The sequence below is a fragment of the Schistocerca nitens genome, chromosome 5 (assembly GCF_023898315.1).
Source record: "Schistocerca nitens isolate TAMUIC-IGC-003100 chromosome 5, iqSchNite1.1, whole genome shotgun sequence".
NCBI lineage: Eukaryota > Metazoa > Arthropoda > Insecta > Orthoptera > Acrididae > Schistocerca > Schistocerca nitens.
The window spans coordinates 225,179,977-225,200,203 of record NC_064618.1 but is presented as its reverse complement, the minus strand read 5'-3'; the positions used below and the strand labels follow the sequence as shown (position 1 = coordinate 225,200,203).

Below are 20,227 nucleotides of genomic sequence, written 5' to 3'. Positions count from 1 at the left end.
TTTTATCACTGAGTGACTGTAGGAGGATGCAAGATGTGATGGATGCCAGCTTGACCTAAATGTAGAAAAATGTAAGTTAATGCACATGAATAGGTAAGATAAGCCAGCAATATATGAATATAACATGAGTTATGTGCTGCTTGACAAAGTCATGTTGCTTAAATATCTAGGCATAATGTTGCAAAGCAATATGAAACAAAATGCACAAGTAGGGATGGTAATAGGGAAGGCGAACAGTTGACTTTGGTTTATTGCGAGAATTTTAGGAAAGTGTGATTCATCTGTAAAGAGACCATGTACAGAACACTAGTGCAACCCATTCTTGAGTATTGCTCAAGTGTTCGGTATCTCCACCAGACCAGATTAAAGGAAGACATCAAAGTAATTCAGAGATGGGCTGCTAGAGTTGTAACTGGTAGGCTCAGTTAACATGGAGATGCTTCCTGAACTGGGGAATCCCTGGAGGAAAGACTGCACTCTTTTCATGGAATGCTACTGAGAAAATTTAGAGAACCAGCATTTGAAGGCGACTGCAGAATGGTTCTACTGCCATGAACATAAATTTTGCCAAAGTACCGCCAAGATAAGACAAGACGAGTTAGGGCTCATATGGGCAGCCATTATTCCAATGCTGTATTTGTGAGAGGAACAGGAAAGGAAAGGAAAGGAAATGGCTCTAGTGGTAAAAGGTACCCCCCCCCCCCCCCCCAAAATCTCACGCACCATATGGCAGCTTGCAGAGTACATACATAGGGGCAGATGTAGGTGTCCACAGACAAAAGTGTGATATTACTATATTTATGTCGAAAAATCATTTTATCCTTCTTAAATAAAGAAGAATGTAATACATTAACTGACAACGTCACTAGCAGAAGTGTTACATACCTGTTTGACGAATATTTTTTGATTTGATATCTTCCTCTGTTGTCTCCTCTCCAAATAGCAGCAACTGAATCATTGATTTTGATTTCTTCATTTGTCTCCTGGAAAAATATTACTATTTCAGAATGATGCTCAAACTTTTATTCAAATCAAGAACAGCAATTCTAGTGTTAGGCTGAAAGCTTTATTAGAACTAACTTTGTTTTGTGACAAAAACTGGTGGAAAGAGCAAAAATTCCACTTTTGAGAAAATAATGCTATAGACATTAAGGCTGCTTGTAAGACATTCAGCTGATACAAAAAGAAAAAAAGAATGGATACACAAATGCATAAAATATATACAACCACAAAATAAATGGGAGCACAACTACAGCCAAATTTACATGTTGCTGATGGTGGCATGCAAGAACTCAGACCAGTCACCAGTGAAGGCTGGCAATATACAATCTTGAACCATATGATTTACGGTTTGCCTATCAGCGCCATTATCACACGTGGGTGAAGCTATTTTTCCCCATCTACATAGCGAGTATGCACATCTGCCACAGTCTGCACATATTCTATTTACAGTAGCTCAGATTTTGCAAGGCTTGTTGAATTCAGGTGGTGTGGTGGCAACATAGGGTGTATTATGAAAGGCAGGGGGTGTCTGCCTGGTCCACTCCTCTTTCCAGCAATCACTTAGACATAACCCACTTTCATCCAAAATTGTTTCACTGTTTAGGGATGGGTGTCTAAGAGTGCAGTCTGGTTCTTTCACTGTCAGGGACGTCTTGATGGATTTTTGAGTTCTCTAATGAGCGATCTCACTTGTCACAGCGGGGGTGATCTACACTGCTTAGCGTGGATAGCCAATAGGTTCACAGTCTAATTTAGTTGGACATTGGTGCGGCTAGTGTGAGTACTGTTGAACCAAATCAGTGCACACTATTCCACCTCCAGATAAACTGAAGTTCGTTGTGCCTGAAAAGCCCCATTAAGTGACAGTGAGTTTCTGCAAGTTCTAAGTTTGGCAGTTGTGTTGAAGCTCAGTGATCCATTCAAGGCAACACCTGAATATTTTGCATGTTGATTGTGGCATAGTAGTTTGTTCTCAGAGCAGAGCCTAATTACTAAATTCTCTGCTTGCTACCTTGCTGTTGAGGTGGAATGTAGATACTTCTGTTTTTATGGTACTGGTTTGCAATCTCCACTGGCAAAAATATTTTCCATTACATTTTTCAGGTCCTTCATCAAATGTCCTCAGTGGCCCCCATGTCTTTACAACTTACTGTCAGGGTCTATTGTCGGCATATCCAAAGTTCTGTGAAGTCGTTTCAGGTTTATGAGCTATATGTAGGCTGAATAACATGACAGCCAGAACAGATCCCTGTGGAAGGCCATTGTTCAGCTTCATCTGAGTGCTTGGTCTACTACCCACAGTCACTTGAATGCATTTATTAGAAAGCATAGTGCTCACTAGGTTGATGGTAATTTTACAGGTAGATAACTTTCAGGAGCTTTAATATCACATCATTTCTTCAAAATTGTGATGTATGCTACTGTATAGCTGATGTTTTCAATTGTTTTTGGTAGCTTGTATGGATGTTGCTAATGATAGAAATTGATCTGAGCAATTTCAGAAAGGATGAAACTGTGTCTTTTTCAATTGGTATATGTTTAACTATCTTACACCCAGGAAAAACAAATAATTCTCTACAAAGCTGTTCAGCAAAATTTACAGACTTTTGGGAAGATTACTCTGTAACAGGATAAGCCCTGAGATATTACCTATATGTGGAAATATGATATGGGTAACATGGAAATAATGGTCTCTTCCTAATTTCATTCCTTGAAGAGGTACTGTGATTTCTCCCAAGGTGGAGGGGACTGAGTGGTTAGTTTCTGCACTGCAGGCTGCTTTGACATTTTTGACTTCTCTTTTCACCTCGATTGTACACTTTTGATCTAGTAGACCTCTAGAGGTCGATATGATATGACAAACTATTTATAAATTTAATTGAAATGACTGCTCAAAGCATCATTACGTAAGTATCTGCCCAAAATTGAAATGTCACACGATGCTCGCTTGCAGAATGGCATTTCTGATGCTACTGACAGTTTAAAGTCTCAATAAATTGGTACTGTTCAAAAGCAGAGCATGTGTGTTAAGTATGAAGTAATTTTTTAAAAATAACTTGTGTTTTGGATTTTTGTCATCATAAAATGGCTGTTAGCTGGAGGCGGTGAATGTGTTAAAGCGTCAATGACCATCATTTTTGCATCGCTTGACATTGCAACTAACATCAAATCAGGATTGGATACAAGTGAAAAACATTAGAACGCACAATCAGAATAAAATTCCGACACACTGGAATAAGAAAGTGGGAATGAAAGCACACAACTCGTTGGTTAAGCTGCTTTCTCTCTTTCTCAGACAAGCTGTTTCGTTTGAACATATCACACATCAAAAAGTGGCAACTTCTCACGGTTTACAGAAAAAGTCAACAGGTAAGTTCTAACACAGCCAGTTACTCCTAGGAGAACACATGACTTTTTTCTGTTTTCATAGAGCAAATATACAGTACTACACAGTTCATTAGTAACTTTAAGTTTTCACATTTAAGTACAGTGTATTTATTCCCTAATATTGGACAGGAAATATAGTACTGTAACTATTTCATGTGTAGCTTACCCAAGTAGCAAAGATTTGTTTAATTTTTGTGCTTTATTCAAAGTGAGTGTTTTGTTTATCATCAGACTGGTCTGTACATATGTATATTCCTGAATGGCACAAGAGCAAAATGAGGGATTGTCTGGTGCATCAGTTAAATCAAGATATACATTGTACATCTACATCTACAAAGATACTCTGTAAGCCACTGTACGGTGCATGGCAGAGGGTACCCTGTACCACTACTAGTCATTTTCCTACATGTTCCACTTGGAAATAGAACGTGGGAAAAATGACTATCTATAGGCCTCTGTACACGCCCTAATTTCTCGTATCTTTTCTTCATGATCCTTATACACAATGTATGTTGGCAGCAGCAGAATTGTGTGACAGTAAGCTCCAAATGCCAATTCTCTAAATTTTCTCAATAGCATTTCTTGAAAACAATGTTCCCTTCCCTCCAGGGATTTCCATTTGAGTTCCCAAAGCACTTCCATAACATGTGTTGTTTAAACCTACTGATAAAAAATCTAGCAGCCTGGCTCTGATTTGCTTCGATGTCTTCCTTCAGTCCTACCTGGTATGGATCCCAAACACTCAAGCAGTACTTAAGAATATGTTTCACAAGCATGCTATATGTGGTCTCCTTTACATGTGAACCACTCTTTCCTAAAATTCTATCAATAAACCTAAGCTGACCATCTGCCTTCCCTACCACAGTTTTTACATACTTGCTTAACCTCTTATTGCTTTGCAACCTTACACCCAAATATTTAAACAACTTGACTATCTCAAGCAGGACACTAGTAATACTGTATCTAAACATTACAGGTTTGTTCTTCCTACTCATCTACATTAACTTACAATTTTCCACATTTAGAGCTAGCTAACTTTCATCAAACCAACTAAAAATTTTGCCCAAGTCATCTTGTATCTTCCTAGACTCACTCCACTTTGACACCTTATCAAGCATCAACAAACAACCGCAGATTGCTGCCCAATCTGTCTGCCAAATCATTTATGTACATGGAGAACAACAGCAGGGCCTATCACATTTCCCTGGAACACTCATGACGACACCCTTGTCTCGCCGTTGAGGACAACATATTAGGTTCTATTATTTAGGAAGTCTTTCAGCCACTCACATATCTGTGAACTTATTCCATATGCGTGTACCTTCATTATCAGCCTGCAATGGGTCACCACGTCAAATGCTTTCCAGAAATCTAGAAATGTGAAATCTGCCTGTTGCCCTTCATCCATAGATCTCAGCATATCATGTGAAAAAAGGGCAGGCTGAGTTCCGCATGAGCGATGCTTTCTAAAACCATGCTGATTCATGGAAATAAGCTTCTCAGTCTCAAGAAAGCTTAATATATTTGAGCTGAAAATATGTTCAGAATTCTGCAGCAAACCAAAGTTAGTGATATTGGTGTCTAATTTTGTGGGTCTGTTCTTTTACCCTTCTTATATACTGGAGTCATCTGCACTTTTTTCCACTCACTTGGGATGTCGTGCTGGGCAAGAGATATTCATGATAAATGTAGGCTACGTAAGGAGCCAATGCCGTGGAGTACTCTTTGTAAAACTGAACTGGGATTCCAGTCTGGACCTGGTGATTTGTTTGCTTTTAAATCTTTCAGTTGTTTCTCTATGCCAGGTATGGTTATTTCTATGGCGTCCATACATGAGTCTGTCCAATAATCACGTCATGGTATGTTTTCACAATTCTTCTGTGTGAACAATTTCTTGAGCATTAAATTTAAAACTTCAGCTTTCTTTTTGCTATCCTCAACTGCCACACCAGACTGGCCAACAAGTGGCTGGATGGAAGCCTTACACCACTTAGTGATTTTACATACAGCCAGAATTTTCTCAGGTTCTCTGCAACACTTTTGCTAAGCATTGATGGTGGAAGTAGTTCTATACTTTGCACACACATCTTTTCACAGATGCATGAATCTCTACTAATCTTCACTTGTAGTCATTTGTGCATTCTCTTTTGGACAGAGTGCAAAAGCTTCTGCTCCCTCAGCGTCTTCCGAATTTTGTTATTAAAACATGGCAGATCTTTTCCATCCTTCATCCACTTACTAAGCACAGAACTCTCCAGGGCACGATTTACAATTTGCTTAATTCCCCTACATCTGTCTCACTGGAACTAAGTGATGTCAGTTCACTGTTTAAGTGAGATTATGACAATTGCTTCTCTGTTCTATCTAGCAGATACTCTCTCCTAGCCTTCTTAACTTGTTAAGTTTCATACTCATAGTTGCTATAACAATATCATGATCACTAATCCCTGTTTCTCTACTGACATTGTTGATAAGGTTAATCCCAATTGTAGCTACAAGGTCTTAAATGTTTCGACTGTGTGGGGGCTGCTGAGCTACCTGCTCAAGGCTTTTTCTGAAAACTGTGTTCAAAAGTATTTCATTTGACTGTCTTCTGTCTGTAAATTTTATTCCTCTGAAGTTTCTTGCATTACACATTCAGGATAATGCAGCCAACCAGATATTCACTGGCAACAGTGAAGAATGGCCTGCAGATTAAGAAAAGGTTCATGCTTGGTGTATCAGTTGATCTTGCTTCCAGAGTCAAACTAGTAGCAGGAACCAAGTAAACAATGTTTCTCTGTGTCAGTGTGAACAGATGAAAACAGTCATTTAATATCTTTAACACACTGACTGTCACACACTTAGTGATGGAGGTTTCAGTCACACAGCCTTTGGCATGAGGCTCTGCTGTGGCCACTGGTAGCCACACAGCAGTCAACATGTTAAATGAGGACATCTCCTGAGACCTAAGAAAAATTCCATTTCCAACTGATAAAGCACAAATGTATACAGACAAGGATGAAATAGAAGGATTAAAGTGCCCAGGAATGACAAGGCCATTACATATGACATACAAATTCCAATTGAATAGAGGCAGGAAAGTAACTTAGTCTTCTCTCATTCTCATACCAGTATTAGCCTTAAATGATTTAGGAAAATCATGAGAAACCCAAGCTTTCCAGTACGAGTCTTCGCTATCTCACATAACGAAGACAAAATTCTGACCTTGTTCTTGATTTGATAGGAGAATTTATATCTTATGAAATGCAAAACAAAAGTGTAGCAAATGGTGGCACTGTGCGTATCTAGTCTATTCTGAGTGAATACATACATATTCAGGCAAAAGTTTTAGTTATTTAAGTATGATCACATCACATTTTGTGAAAAGACTGAATATATTAGGTGGGTAGAGCTTGCTTGCTGGATTGTGCCAACATATGATCTGAATCAATCATTCACCCGACAGCAGTGGAGAAGATCCATATAGTGCTTTATAAATGGCCTTTCATTTGCGTCTATACCTTACATCCAACTAATGCATGGCAGAGGGTATTTTCTACTGTACCACATATTTCTTCCTGTTCCATTAACCTGTAAAATATTGGAAGAATGGCAGCTCAAATGTGTCCATGCCCACTATAATTGTGTAACCTTAGATTTGCTGTCCATATGGAAGTGATACATAAGGGGTTGTACAATATTCTTAAACTTCTCATTTAATAACATCTCTTGAAACTTTATGGGTAAGCTTTTGTTGGATGCTCATAGTTATCTTATTACATTTCCCTTTTATCATAACAGTGAATGGCACCCACTTTACCTTTGAGTGAGCCTATGTGATTATTCCACTTCATATCACAGACTTACAAATGTTTATACCCAGATTTTGTATGACCTGCCCACAGTTGTAACCAACTGATACTGTAATCACATGATCCTACATCTTTGCATTTAGTGAAAAATGCAATTTAATGTTTTTGAAGATTTAAAGTAAATTGCCAATCATCACATCACTGAAATCTTATCAAGATGCGATTTAACACGTGTGCAATTTCATCCTTATAGTAATTCATTACATATAACAATATCATACTGAAAAAGACTGAGACTGCTATTAATATTGTTTTCTAAAAAGAGACCAAACAGTCTCACAAGACCAGATGAGAACTTGATACAATATGCAACAAACTAACAAACACTGCCCATCCAGCATCAAACAGAAAGACCTGTACCTGGCTGGTAGCTACGCATTCATTTTTGTTGTCTATAATACATCATGAGAATCCTTTATTTGTCTGTTCACCTAGTTTTATATTAGCAATATTATATTTGACTTTCAACAATACAGAAGTCTGTGCATTTTCTATTCCTAGCCAACAATGTCCACAACAAACCGATAACTTTATTGAGGCCAGAGTAAGATATGTAGTACCCAATTTATTTCACCACTAAACTTTCAGACACAGGTATGTCTAGTCACAGTTTATTAAAGTTAGTATCATCTTTGTCCAGTGGAACCTTCTTTATCCAGATTAAGTAGGACTAAGTCACCTGGAAAGCTGGAGGCAGAAAGGATGAGGACAGATGTTGGTGAGGGGAAGGGTGAGTGTGAGGATAGTAACACAGATTAACTTCCTGACTGCCACACATTTGGAAATGGCTGTTTAACCGCTGGGCTGGGCCCACTGCATGAGGCCACATGGCAACCAAAGTGTTTAATACTAAATGCACAAGTTATATTTATTTTTACAAAGACAAAAATTATGCATTATTTTCAAATAATGTTGACCAGATATTGAAAAAGTCTTTAATTGCACAAATGAACACACTTTATTTATAAGTGATATGATCATGAAGGTGTTTCAACAGTAGTTCAGCTGATGTTTCTGTCTGGCATTTATTATTTTGTGGAGCCATACGTCACTATGTCCTCCAAGTTATTTCATCAGCAAAACCATCACTATTATCACTGTCTACAGGCGAACAAGCAAAGATAATTTCATAGTCTGAAACTGTACCATAGCCACCACTGCCACCACCACACAGCCAGTTACATTTATAATGTGTCTGAGCAGGCTAAAATCTTTGTAAATGCTTCAACACCTCATAACTGGCTGAATTTAAATTTAATGGTTTTTGTCTAAAACTGGTGGTAATATCGCACTCTGAGTATAAAATACTGTACAGAAAAAATGTCTAAATGGACTGCAGATCAAGATTGAAGAGTCAGATAAACAAGAGGTAAATGAAGTGTCACTGCAATCTTGCTTAAATTGTATTCAATCATGCAGAGATTGTGGCAAGCCATCCTGCACCTAGCCATATCAATCTCACCATAATACCTTCCACATGTTGATGCAACCTACCATGTCTGCAGTAGTATACCAACATTTAGTGTATGCTGAGAGCTGAAAACTAGTCACAGATATGGGAAAATTTCACAGACCCTTCAGGAAACAGGTATTTTAACTCAAGAAATTATTTCTCCATGTTATGTAAAAAATAATACATTCAGTAATGACAGCTGTCTTAACATACCCTCTGCCACAGAATGCATGGACACTAGCTGTGGGTAAACTTGACTGAATGTCAGTTTTATTTGGTATGTATTTTGTACACAAGATTTCACTATAGTAAAATGTGAGGCAATATAATCAAAGTCAGATCAGTTAGAAATTATCATGGTATCAGTAATACAAAAAATATATTACGCAAGGTATGTCTAAAATTGCTTGAGTAGAGAGAGAGAGAGAGAGAGAGAGAGAGAGAGAGAGAGAGAGAGAGAGAGAGGAGGGGGATAGGCTGGGTGGAAAATGGATCAACATTTCAAAGCTTTATTACACAGAGAATCGAAGGAAACATGCAAAGCACACAACTCAAAAAGCACTTTAATCTTACACAAAACAAAGGCAATGTAGGCAACCTCATAAATACTTTAGTTAGTTTTATTTCAAGCTGTGTGTAGGCATGAGTATGAAGACTTTAGAAGAGCATTATTTCACTATTTTGACAGATCTGTATAATAAAGAAAACAGCTGTCTTTCAATCTAAACAATACAATAAAGGCACAAGCATTCACTATGAAAATGTTTTGAGGAACTTATTTTGATTGTAAATTGATTACTTAAGAGTTATTTTGCTTGAAGCTGTTGTAAAAGCAAACAATATTTTCTTAAAACATTGGTTATTATTTTACAGTTTCTTACACAAATATGATGTAGTAAAATTTGAAGGCTGATAGAATATAACTGAAAGCTATGACTTTTCCATCTTCAACAACGGTGAAAGTGACAAACCTAACCTATGAGAAACAGAGCTTAAACACAAGGAAATTTTTATTTTGCAATGTAGTTTATTCACAAAACAGAGGCAGGATTACTGCTGTAGTCTTACAACAGAATTTTCTTGATGTTATAGTATCCCTAATGATCTTCAGTGTTTTAGGATTGCCACTGAATGAACAGGCTTTTCAGTACAGCAACTGACTACTTTCACAATAACATCAATATCTTTCCCTCTGAACTTTATTATTACATATATGAAAAGTCAGTACACATACAGGAACAGACAAAATAATAGAATCACTGTGACAATGTACACCTATTTCTTAGACCTTGTTTTTCATACTCGTCAGTGTTCTTTGTCTTATAATATCTCTGCAAGTGTTCTAAGCTGCCAGCACATTTGTTATGGTGGTATCTACATCATCAGATCATACACTGATAAGCCAAAATATTACGACTGCTGCCCACCACGATGTTTGATGCCACCTGGTGGTGTTGCGGGCATGTGACATGGTAACAAAAGTATGTAAGCACTAGTATGTGCTGACACTGATGGGGGATCACCTCAGCAAAAATATGGTCTGCAAATCAGGAAATCCACTGAGATAAGCGACTAAGACTTATTATTTCTTTCCTTTCTCAGACATTATGCCTGGTTTAAAATGGAAACTGACGCCGACCTCGATCAAACGTGACTTCCTTTTAACTGTACGGTATATGTTACATTGCATTTAGGAACTTTCGGGTAGTTGAACATGTATCAATAATTACAGATTTCTGTAGTTTTATATATACATTTGGATGTAGCTGTATTGCGTTGATGTACTGGTGGATATTATGTGGTATGACTCCTGTAGTTGATAGTGTAATTGGTATAATGTCAACTTTATCCTGATGCCACATGTCCTTGACTTCCTCAGCCAGTTGGATGTATTTTCAAATTTTTCTCCTGTTATCTTCTGTATATTTGTTGTATTGGGTATGGATATTTCGATTAGTTGTGTTAATATTTATAGGCATCTGTTTTTTCCATTGCTTCTATGCTTCTTGTTTAGTGTGTCTTCCCTTGACTATGCTATTTTTCTTACATTTGTCTGTTCCAAAAGCCATATTTATATCATTGCTGAATACTTCTGTTATCTTTAGTAATTGGTTGAGTTGTTGATTTGTTGCTGCCAGTACTTTTAGATCATCCATGTATAGCAAATGTGTGATTTTGTGTTGGTATGTTCCAGTAATATTATATCCATAATTTGTATTATTTAGCATGTTGGATAGTGGGTTCAGAGCAAGGCAGAACCAGAAAGGACTTCATGAGTCTCCTTGGTATATTCCACACTTAATCTGTATTGGCTGTGATGTGATATTATTTGAATTTGTTTGGATATTAAGTGTGGTTTTCCAATTTTTCATTACTATGTTTAGGAACTGTATCAATTTAGGATCTACTTTGTATATTTCCAATACTTGTAGTAACCATGAGTGGGGTACACTATCAAAAGGTTTTTGGTAATCAATGTATGCGTAATGTAGCGACCTTTGTTTAGTTTTAGCTTGATATGTCACCTCTGATCCCTATTATCAGTTGCTCTTTACATCCTCGTGCTCCTTTGCAGCAGCCTTTTTGTTCTTCATTTATAATTTTGTTCTGTGTTGCTGTGTCTGCTTGATCTTTAGGTTTCAGATAAGTTATTCCTTGTGTAAGTATATTAGGGACTGTGTATGGGTCTGAAATATAACTGTTAAATAATTTAGTTAAATATGAATGTGTTGAGGTGAACTTCTTTAGCCAGAAATTTGCTATTTTATCTTTTCCAGGGGCTTTCCAATTGTGCATAGAATTAATTACTCGGGTGACTTCATGTTGCAAAATTATCACTTCAGGCATTTGTGGTATCATCTTGTATGTGTCTGTTTCTGCTTCTGCTTATATCCACCGTGCATGTCTGTTATGTTGTACCGGGTTTGACCATATGTTGCTCCAGAAGTATTTTTATTATGCAGAGCCTGTGAACGAGTATCTCAAGAACAGTGAAGCTGGTTGAATGTTCATGTGCTCCTGTCATGAGCATGCACAGAAAGCAGGACGAGGACAGTAACAGTAACACTAGGCACTAAATGTTTGACATTCCACGACTCTTCACAGAATGTATGGTTGTGAGGCTTGTCTGCTCTGTAAAGTAGGATAGTAGGTGATCTGTGGCATTTCTGCGCATGCACAAGTGTTTCAGAGCACACTGTTCATCATAGGTCATTGAATATGGAGCTCTGCAGCAGATCACCCCTAAGAGTTCACATGTTGACCAAGTGACATTGTTAATTACGATTTCAGTGGACATGAGACCATCGGGACTCGACCATCAATCAATGGAAACATGTCTGCTCTTCAGGAGAAAAACATTGTTGCTACAAAATGTCTATTGTTTTCTCCATAAACACCGTCATCAAGGCGAAAGACAGCTCGAAACGTACAGTGTGCCATGGACAGGTTAGCGAGAGCAGTATTATGCTATGGGAGACATTCTCCTGTGCTTTCATAGGACCTGTGGTAATAATCTAAGACACACTAACAGCTGCAAACCCCCTGCATCCCTTCATGTTTGATGTCTTCCCCAAAGACTGTCATCTTTCAGCAGTATAACTATCCTTGTCTCAGAGCCAGAACCATGCTAAAGTGGTTCGAGGAGCATTACAGTGAACTCATGCCTCCATGACTGAATCTGCCTGATAATGTAAATCCTATGGAACCTATCTGAGTCACAATCAGGCACCATGACCACATACATAAAACAGCAGGCCATTATTTACACTAATTACATGACCTGTGCATAGACACGTGCCTCCGATCTCCAAAAATCTACCAAGAAACTGTCGGATCCCTGAGACACAGAATCAGTGATTGTTTCATTCCAAAACAGACAAACAGGCTATAAAGCAGGTGGTCATAGTGTTTTGGTTCCTTAGTGCATATACTTATAAATGAAGCATTTCATCAGTATTCACTTTGTTAGTTCTACTGTGACTATTTCTAATCTACTAAGAAAAAACACAGCCCTACATAGGGTCCAGTGAAAGGCAACCAGAGATGCATTTTGTGTGGAAATTTTACCCACTTTTCCATTTTGGCACCCTGATATGTCACTGCATGGCTCTACTTAAGACAGTTTGGTAACATCTAGTCTTAATGTGGGCAAGCAACAGTGCAGAGGACTTGCATTTAAGTAGTGGTGATATCTAAAGAATTAACTCACAATCTTTGAATGCTTAGTCTTGTTATGAGGAAATCTGGTAAAGTATTTTTTAAACATTGAAGATCTAGGAAATAATTAGAATCCAATCTGCCTGAAATTTAACTTCAGATTAGGCATATAATAACAGTTTGTGAGACTGAATAAACTATGCTCAAATCTGTCTAATATTTATTTTCCATCTAAGGAAACAATTCAAGAGATATAATTAAAAAGAAAAACTGTTCTCTATAAATTTTTGGCATCTCAATTACAAGCTGCTGGATTGTTACATCCTGTACTCTGGAGTAATTTGTAAAGCATCACAAAACTTTTAGACTGTGTTGTTTACCAACATTCACTAGAGTGCACCAGTTTCACCCACGGAAGCAGGTGGATTCCATGGCATTTGTCAATTAGAATTTTTCCTGTCATGTTTTAACAACTTTTTGCACAGGCATTAGGTTGCCAAACATGCCACCACTTTCAGGAAGGTTAGTTTCTGAAACAAAGCCCTTTGATTTTATGTACTGAATGAACTCCAAGCCTTTGCAATATCTCACTAATCCCTCACACAGATCTGTTTTGCAACATTTTACAAATGACGAACACAAAAGCAACACCAACCACCTCTTCAAAGAAAAAATCCCTACTTGAACAGTTTCCATCTCCGACACCACTAATTTGAAACCACGAAATTTACAGAATTTTGTACATATACACACATGAGCTAAAGAATTGGAAATTAAACTATGAAGGCAACTATCAACCAGACCAGGACAATGTATATGGAATTTTAGTTAACCGCTTTACAACCAAACATCATAGAACCAGCAATGTTACTCAACTCCATGCAGGCTTGTACGTCAACACATTGACTTACGTGTGGCCACCGGCAGCCACGGCAGATACACAATGAATTACACCGGATGACTGGCCTGCGCTGGTCGTGAAACAGATGTCAATAGGTGTGCGACAGTTAATATGTTAAGAAGCTACCATATCTACGGTGAAACAGCTGAAACACCCATATGAGACTATTTGTACATAGGAAGAAGAAGAAGAAGAAGAAGAAGAAGAAGAAGAAGAAGAAGATTAAGGAAAACCACTGAAAATGAAGTGGCAACAGATTTTGAAAATTGAGGATAGTATCAAAAACAAATTGGTCAAAAACTTCATAAATAAACCATTCGGTGTGAAGTTAGGGCCAAACATCTGCCAAATAAATACTAGAGTGAGAAATTTACGCAATTGCACAATGAATTCAAAGGTTGCAGCTAACTCAACGACATCCTTCTTCCCCAGTGGCAAATCAAGCCACATATACTGTCCTGCATGTGGATACAAATGTAGGAGAGATACTAGCACATCTAAACTGCCTGAATGAAGATTAGGGTTTAACATCTCAACAAGGCCATTAGACAGGTCACATGCTTTGAATGGGGAAAGAAGTTTGCTGTCTCCTTCCAAAGGAACCACCCTGGAATTCATCTTATGCATAAGGACAATTACCTCTTATTGACCTAGATTATTTTGAATACAAAGTTTGGAACGAAAAATTGCTTAACTTAAAAGATGGGGGAAAGCTTAACACTGCTTACTGGTATATGGCCAGTAAGACCAAATTAAATATAAGAATAGTCTATTCAGATTGTGGTGAAAAACCAAATATTTCTGAATCAAAATATTTAGTTCACTGGTTTCTATAAGACCTTAACTGTAAGCTTAGCACATATAGAACTGCTGCCAAAGCGTGGACAGTTTCAACCAAAAGGTATCAAAATTAGTTAATGCTTGTTAGGAGAATGAATAGATTTCTTTGCAATAATAATGGACAATACAACATCACTATACTAAAGGCAAACATGTCCAAGTGGAAAAGTGTATCAAGGTCATCATTTCAAATTTAAGTTATTCTCCTCACATTGCCTTTATGTCAGGAAACTTTTTTTAAGTTTTCATCTTATGTTAACCCAATAATTTGATTATTGCTGAACAATACAAAATGGATAAATGCTTAAAGATTTTTTTTAATCAACACTATTCAACATATGAAATACACAAATTTAGAAATACTGAACCAACTTCTATTTCCAGTGCTTGTTCTTCAAAGTAATTTTCTCCTAACAAAACTTCAGAGCCAAAATACCTACATATCTTAATACATTTCACACTTGTCCATCTCTATTGTCTTCATGTGCAGCAAAATGCCTAAAAAATGTGAGTACTATAATTTTGACAATAACATGCTTTGTATCACCCCAGAAAATGATTGTATTTAAGGGCTATTACTTTGGCAATGACCAATGAAACAGAGCTGGCAGCTGATGTCAGATTGCCTTTAAGTATTTCATTGTTCAAATGGTGAATCACAGCCACTGTACATTGACTTTCAAAACTAAAAGTGGGAACAAATACAACATTACACTATTTTTTTTTTTTTTTGGGAAATCCATGAAATACTTGTAGGACCATTATTTCCTCTTCATTGTTATCAACATGCACTCCTACTCTTGTGTTTAGGACAGTTTCTTCCAACTGAACAAATTTTTCTCCACGACAATTACTTCCTAGTTATAAACAAATACTGCATGTGCGTTGAAATGATTTTTTTTTTTTACTGTATATTTGGTGTTACAGACCTAACAGGTAGCATGTTTAACATTCCCTGTAGATAGAAGACCACACCACTTATGACTCTCTATAGGGCCCCATTCTGGTAGAGTCCAAGTCTGTTTTTGTTGTTTTTGATTTTACATGGGAGGCACTTAACATCATGATCATCAGTGCCCTGATGGAAAGTCAGCATGCCAATTTCATAGGTGGGGACGGAGGCTATCCCCACATGCAGAGCAGTTTACAATACATTAAAGTCTGCCTTCCTTCCCCACTAATTTAGGAATGAGGCCTGACAGTTCACAAAATGTCACCATTCTTAAAACTGGATTCAATATCTGTGAGGATGGTGGGCAGATCTTCATTGAGACTGAGGGCTGCCCTGATATCTGTACATAGACACAAGTTGCCAAAATATGCTGAGCCTCAAAGAGTGGGCGATCCTCCCGCCAGAGGAGGATGCCATGTGTTAAAGGGCTATGCCTGATGTGCAACCTGTAAGCAGAACCTCCTTACAGTGGTGAGGCTGACATTAAGTCAGCCATGCCTGTGTGGTCGATTTGAGTGACCACAGTTTGTTTTCTGTCATTTTCAACCATTCTGTCTTCCAATGATACATGTCAGGAAATGAGATGACAGCATGTAATGGGATGGGACACTGATGGACAACACCACCCGACATGCTTCCTCGGCCACAATGTCAGCTTGTTTTCCTGTACCCCAGTGTGGCAAGGTACCACCCAGCAAAAAGTCACCTCCTTGCCATGGTGTTGGAGTCGCTGAAAGGAGTCATGGATGAGCTGGGTCAACTGTTCTACTGGATACATTTGGTGAAGTGCTCGTAGTGCACTAAGCGAGTCAGAACAGACAAGAAACCTTGTATGATGATGTCTGTGAATCCTCCCCAATGCCATCATAATGCCATGTAACTTGGCATCATAATTTGTAAATTGTTCCAGAAGATACATTTTGAAAACCCTATCATGGACAATAGTAGAACAACCAAGGATATTCTCCTTGCTGGGATCCATCTGTATAAACAATAAAACTGTGGCACATACTTAAAATGGAAGAAAATGAAATTGTAAAACCATAATCTGGAGTACAAGTTTTCTTCTACCGCATCAAGCTTAAAATCACTTTGGGCCTCTGAAGACATCAAGGTGGCAAGGCGTTCCATCCCTGGCTGCATATTCGGAGGTCTGATAGATTAGAATCCTTGTGACAGTCATCAGCACACATCCCGAAAGGCTTGGTCGCATGGGATTGATTCCTGGACAGCCATTCAACATTTGGTTGGACCACTGCACTAAACGCCAGCGACTTTAGTGAGGCTGAGATTTTCAGTGCATTGAGCCAAAAGAAAATATCGCCAAATCCAGAGAAGTGGTTCACCAGTCTCTGCACACAGACTTTGAACTGGGCTGGTCCAAAAGGCTCCAGTCAATATCGAAACGCCCTTATGGTGAACAGTGTCGAGGTGGACAATACCTAACATCTTGAGGTAGGAAATACAGGCTGATCCATAGACCATGCTGTCATAATCTAAATGTGATCTCACAAATGCTCTACAAACTGCAGGAGGAGGGACCTCAGCTCGCCATGATTTTCTGCTATGGCATTTCAAAACATTCATTGACTGGAAGCCCTTTGTACGTAGGTATTTCAGGTGTGTGAGTCAAGCTAAATTTGAGTCAAATAATAAAGCCAAAAAGTGCATAGTTTCTTGAAAACTTAAAAAAATATTGTACCCCGTTGTGAGCACTGGTTTGTTAAAACTTTCACGAGCACAGTTAAAATGGACACATGTAGTCTTCCCTAGTGAAAACCAAAAACCAGTTTTCTTGGCCCAGGTTTCCAGTCTCCTGATGGTCAGCTGCAGCTGCCTCATCATCATTGTAAGATGGGAGCAAGAGTAGAAGATCGTGAAGTCATCCACAAACAAACAGCATTTGTCAGGGCTCCTGGCTCCAGAGGAAATGCCATTGATAGCAATGGCAAATAATGTGACACCAAGTACACTGCCTTGGGCGACCCCATCCTCTTGAACTTAGCAGTCAGACAAATCAATGCCAACGCAATGTCAAAAGCACTGGTCCTTGAGGAAGGATTGGACAAGAAGCAGCAGACATCCACAAAGTCCTCATTAATGAATTTAGAGAAGGATGTTTTATTTCCAAGTAGTGTTGTATGCTTTTTTGAGGTCAAAAAACACACAGACCAAATGGTTTCAGCATAAGAAGGATCACCATCTCCAGTAGAATTAAGTCATCAAGGGTAGAACAGTAGTGCCTGAAACCACACTGGTATTGTCTCAAGTGGCCTCGGGTTTCGAGCATTCAGACAAGGTGGCAGTTGACCACGTGTTGAAGAGTGTTACTCATACAACTGATAAAGGCTACACTCCAGTAACTGTTATGGCCACTATAGGCCTCGCTTGGTTTCCATATTGGAATTAATATAGCGTCCTTCCAACTCCCCGAGGGAGTCATTATGCACTGGTGTATGAAATTGACATGGAAAATGAGAATGTTCATGGTTTAGGCCCAGAATTTATGCAGCTTTCTTGAATTATTGCCTTAATCAGTACCTTCCTTGTCCAATATAAATAAGTGTGCATAGTAAAAAGCATATAAAGTAATCTGGATTTTATGACAACTTTGCATGTAAAGGAAGGATTTCTCCCAGACCTTTCAAATTTTTAATTTATTAGCTGTCAACTTTTTCCTTGTGAAACCTATTTAACAAAAAGCCCAGTACTTAATAACATGCACTTGGCTGCTCCTACAAATAATTTGTTTATTAACTGGTTTTGTAGCCTAGAAGCCACATCAGGTTTAATACAGTGAATCATTATAAGTGGCGTTCAAAAAAAAATAATAAATAAATAAATAAATAAATAAAAAATATGAGCCAGAGGCATAATTATAGAAACTAGTGCCTGTATGTTAGAAGTATTGATCCTGGCTGTCTCATAAAATTCTCGGGGCTGCGATGTCAACCAGTTCAGCACATACAGCTGGATGTTGTCATCCGAGGTGAACTGTTTGCCCTCTTCTTTGACCAAGATGGCCCCCTTCTGATTCACTTCCTGCAGCATGGGACAACAGTCAATGTCCCTTCACCAAGCAATCCAATCAAAATGACCAGGCAATCTCACCCGTGGGGACATTCTGCTCCACGACAATGCAAAGCCTCATACAACCAACACAGTCGCAGAAATTCGAATGGGAGGTTCTTGGCCACCCTCCATACAGTCCGGACCTCTCCCCCTGTGTTACACCATTTTTGTCCCCTTAAAAAGGCTCCGAGGGGCAAACAATTCACCTCAGATTACGACGTCCAGCTGTAAGTGTGGAACTGGTTATCACAGCCCCGGGAATGTTATGAGACAGCCATTCACTGCCTTGTGACACAGTGGGACAAGTGTCTCAATACCCATGGTAATTACTTCTAACAAACAGGTACTGGTTTCTGTAATTATACCTCCGGCTTGTTACTTTTGGACACCCCTTATAAATTAGTTGCAAAATCATGCTCTAGATGGATTGTACCCCTATTTATGATGGTTAACTTATGTTCGGCCACTGTTGTCTATTTGGATTCGTGGCATGCTTGAACTGTGGGCCTATACCTTCCACTTATCTGACAAACCGTTAACTGTGTCACTTATTCACAAACCAGGAATGTTTGGTCCCATCAATGATGCAACTTTTATTTCACAATACATATTTAACCTATTGTGCTTATATGCTATTAAACCAATCATTAAATCAATTGTTTACTGGAGCAGCCAATACGTTATTATTCAAGATGTCTACTTAAGGCTGCATCTGTACCTTATACAAGACATGTAGAAGACCTACACTATTTAACATCAGTACAGTTTTATCACTACTAGTTTTCCACTTTGTGGTCACATAAATGGCTTTTGAAAGACTACAGTTGTCTTAGTTGGTAAGTCAGGAGTGTTTTTATAAAACTCAAACATTAAAAAGCACATCTGAGGAAACTTTTTTTTTATATTACATCAAAATACTAGTTCCATAACTTATCTTTTTTAACACTTACATGGCTTTTGCAGGCAGAATTGCTCGTGTGTGTGTGTGTGTGTGTGTGTGTGTGTGTGTTTTAAAAAAAATTACATTGTTTGTTTCAGAATAGAGGGACAAAGTGTCCCACTTTTCTTAAAAGTTGATAAAGCCAATGATTGAAGTTAACACATTTTAACAGATTTTTTCCCTTTAACTTTAGCATTAATTACAAAGAAAGCTACTTTATATTTTGCATTGAAATACAATAATGTACAACAGTTTCTGGATTTTGGAAACTCAACCTCATACGATTATCATTGGAAGTGTCCAATACTGACAAAAATACCTCCTCCTCAAACTTTTCATATGCCATCACTCACTGAGCAGTTATTTTGAAAGGCATCTTAAATCACAGGGCTTTTAGTGCACTGGACTTTAGGTGCTTCACTTCCCTATCTCTATTTTGTATATTGACAATGCCATGTCGTTCCAGCACTTTACAGTTTTCAGTTGGTGAAAGAATACCTTCCTTTTTCCATCAGTCTTTACAGACTACCATTGTCAGATTATAGTTATGACCATGAATACAGAAATAATGCACCAGCTTATTAAATTTTCTGCTTTCTTCCATGAAAGCATTAGTGTGCATCATTACCTTATTTTTATTTTCACTAGTTGGTTGGTTGGTTTTGGG

General features: G+C 38.2%; 1 protein-coding gene across 1 annotated transcript in view; it reads right to left on the bottom strand.

Annotated features, from left to right (window-relative positions):
• LOC126259385 (small G protein signaling modulator 3 homolog) overlaps nucleotides 1-20,227 on the bottom strand; it is a 176,824-nt gene that overhangs the window by 71,326 nt on the left and 85,271 nt on the right. The window contains exon 10 of the mRNA XM_049956136.1: nucleotides 886-983. Coding sequence (XP_049812093.1) covers nucleotides 886-983 — 98 coding nt within the window. The remainder of the gene's footprint in view (nucleotides 1-885; nucleotides 984-20,227) is intronic.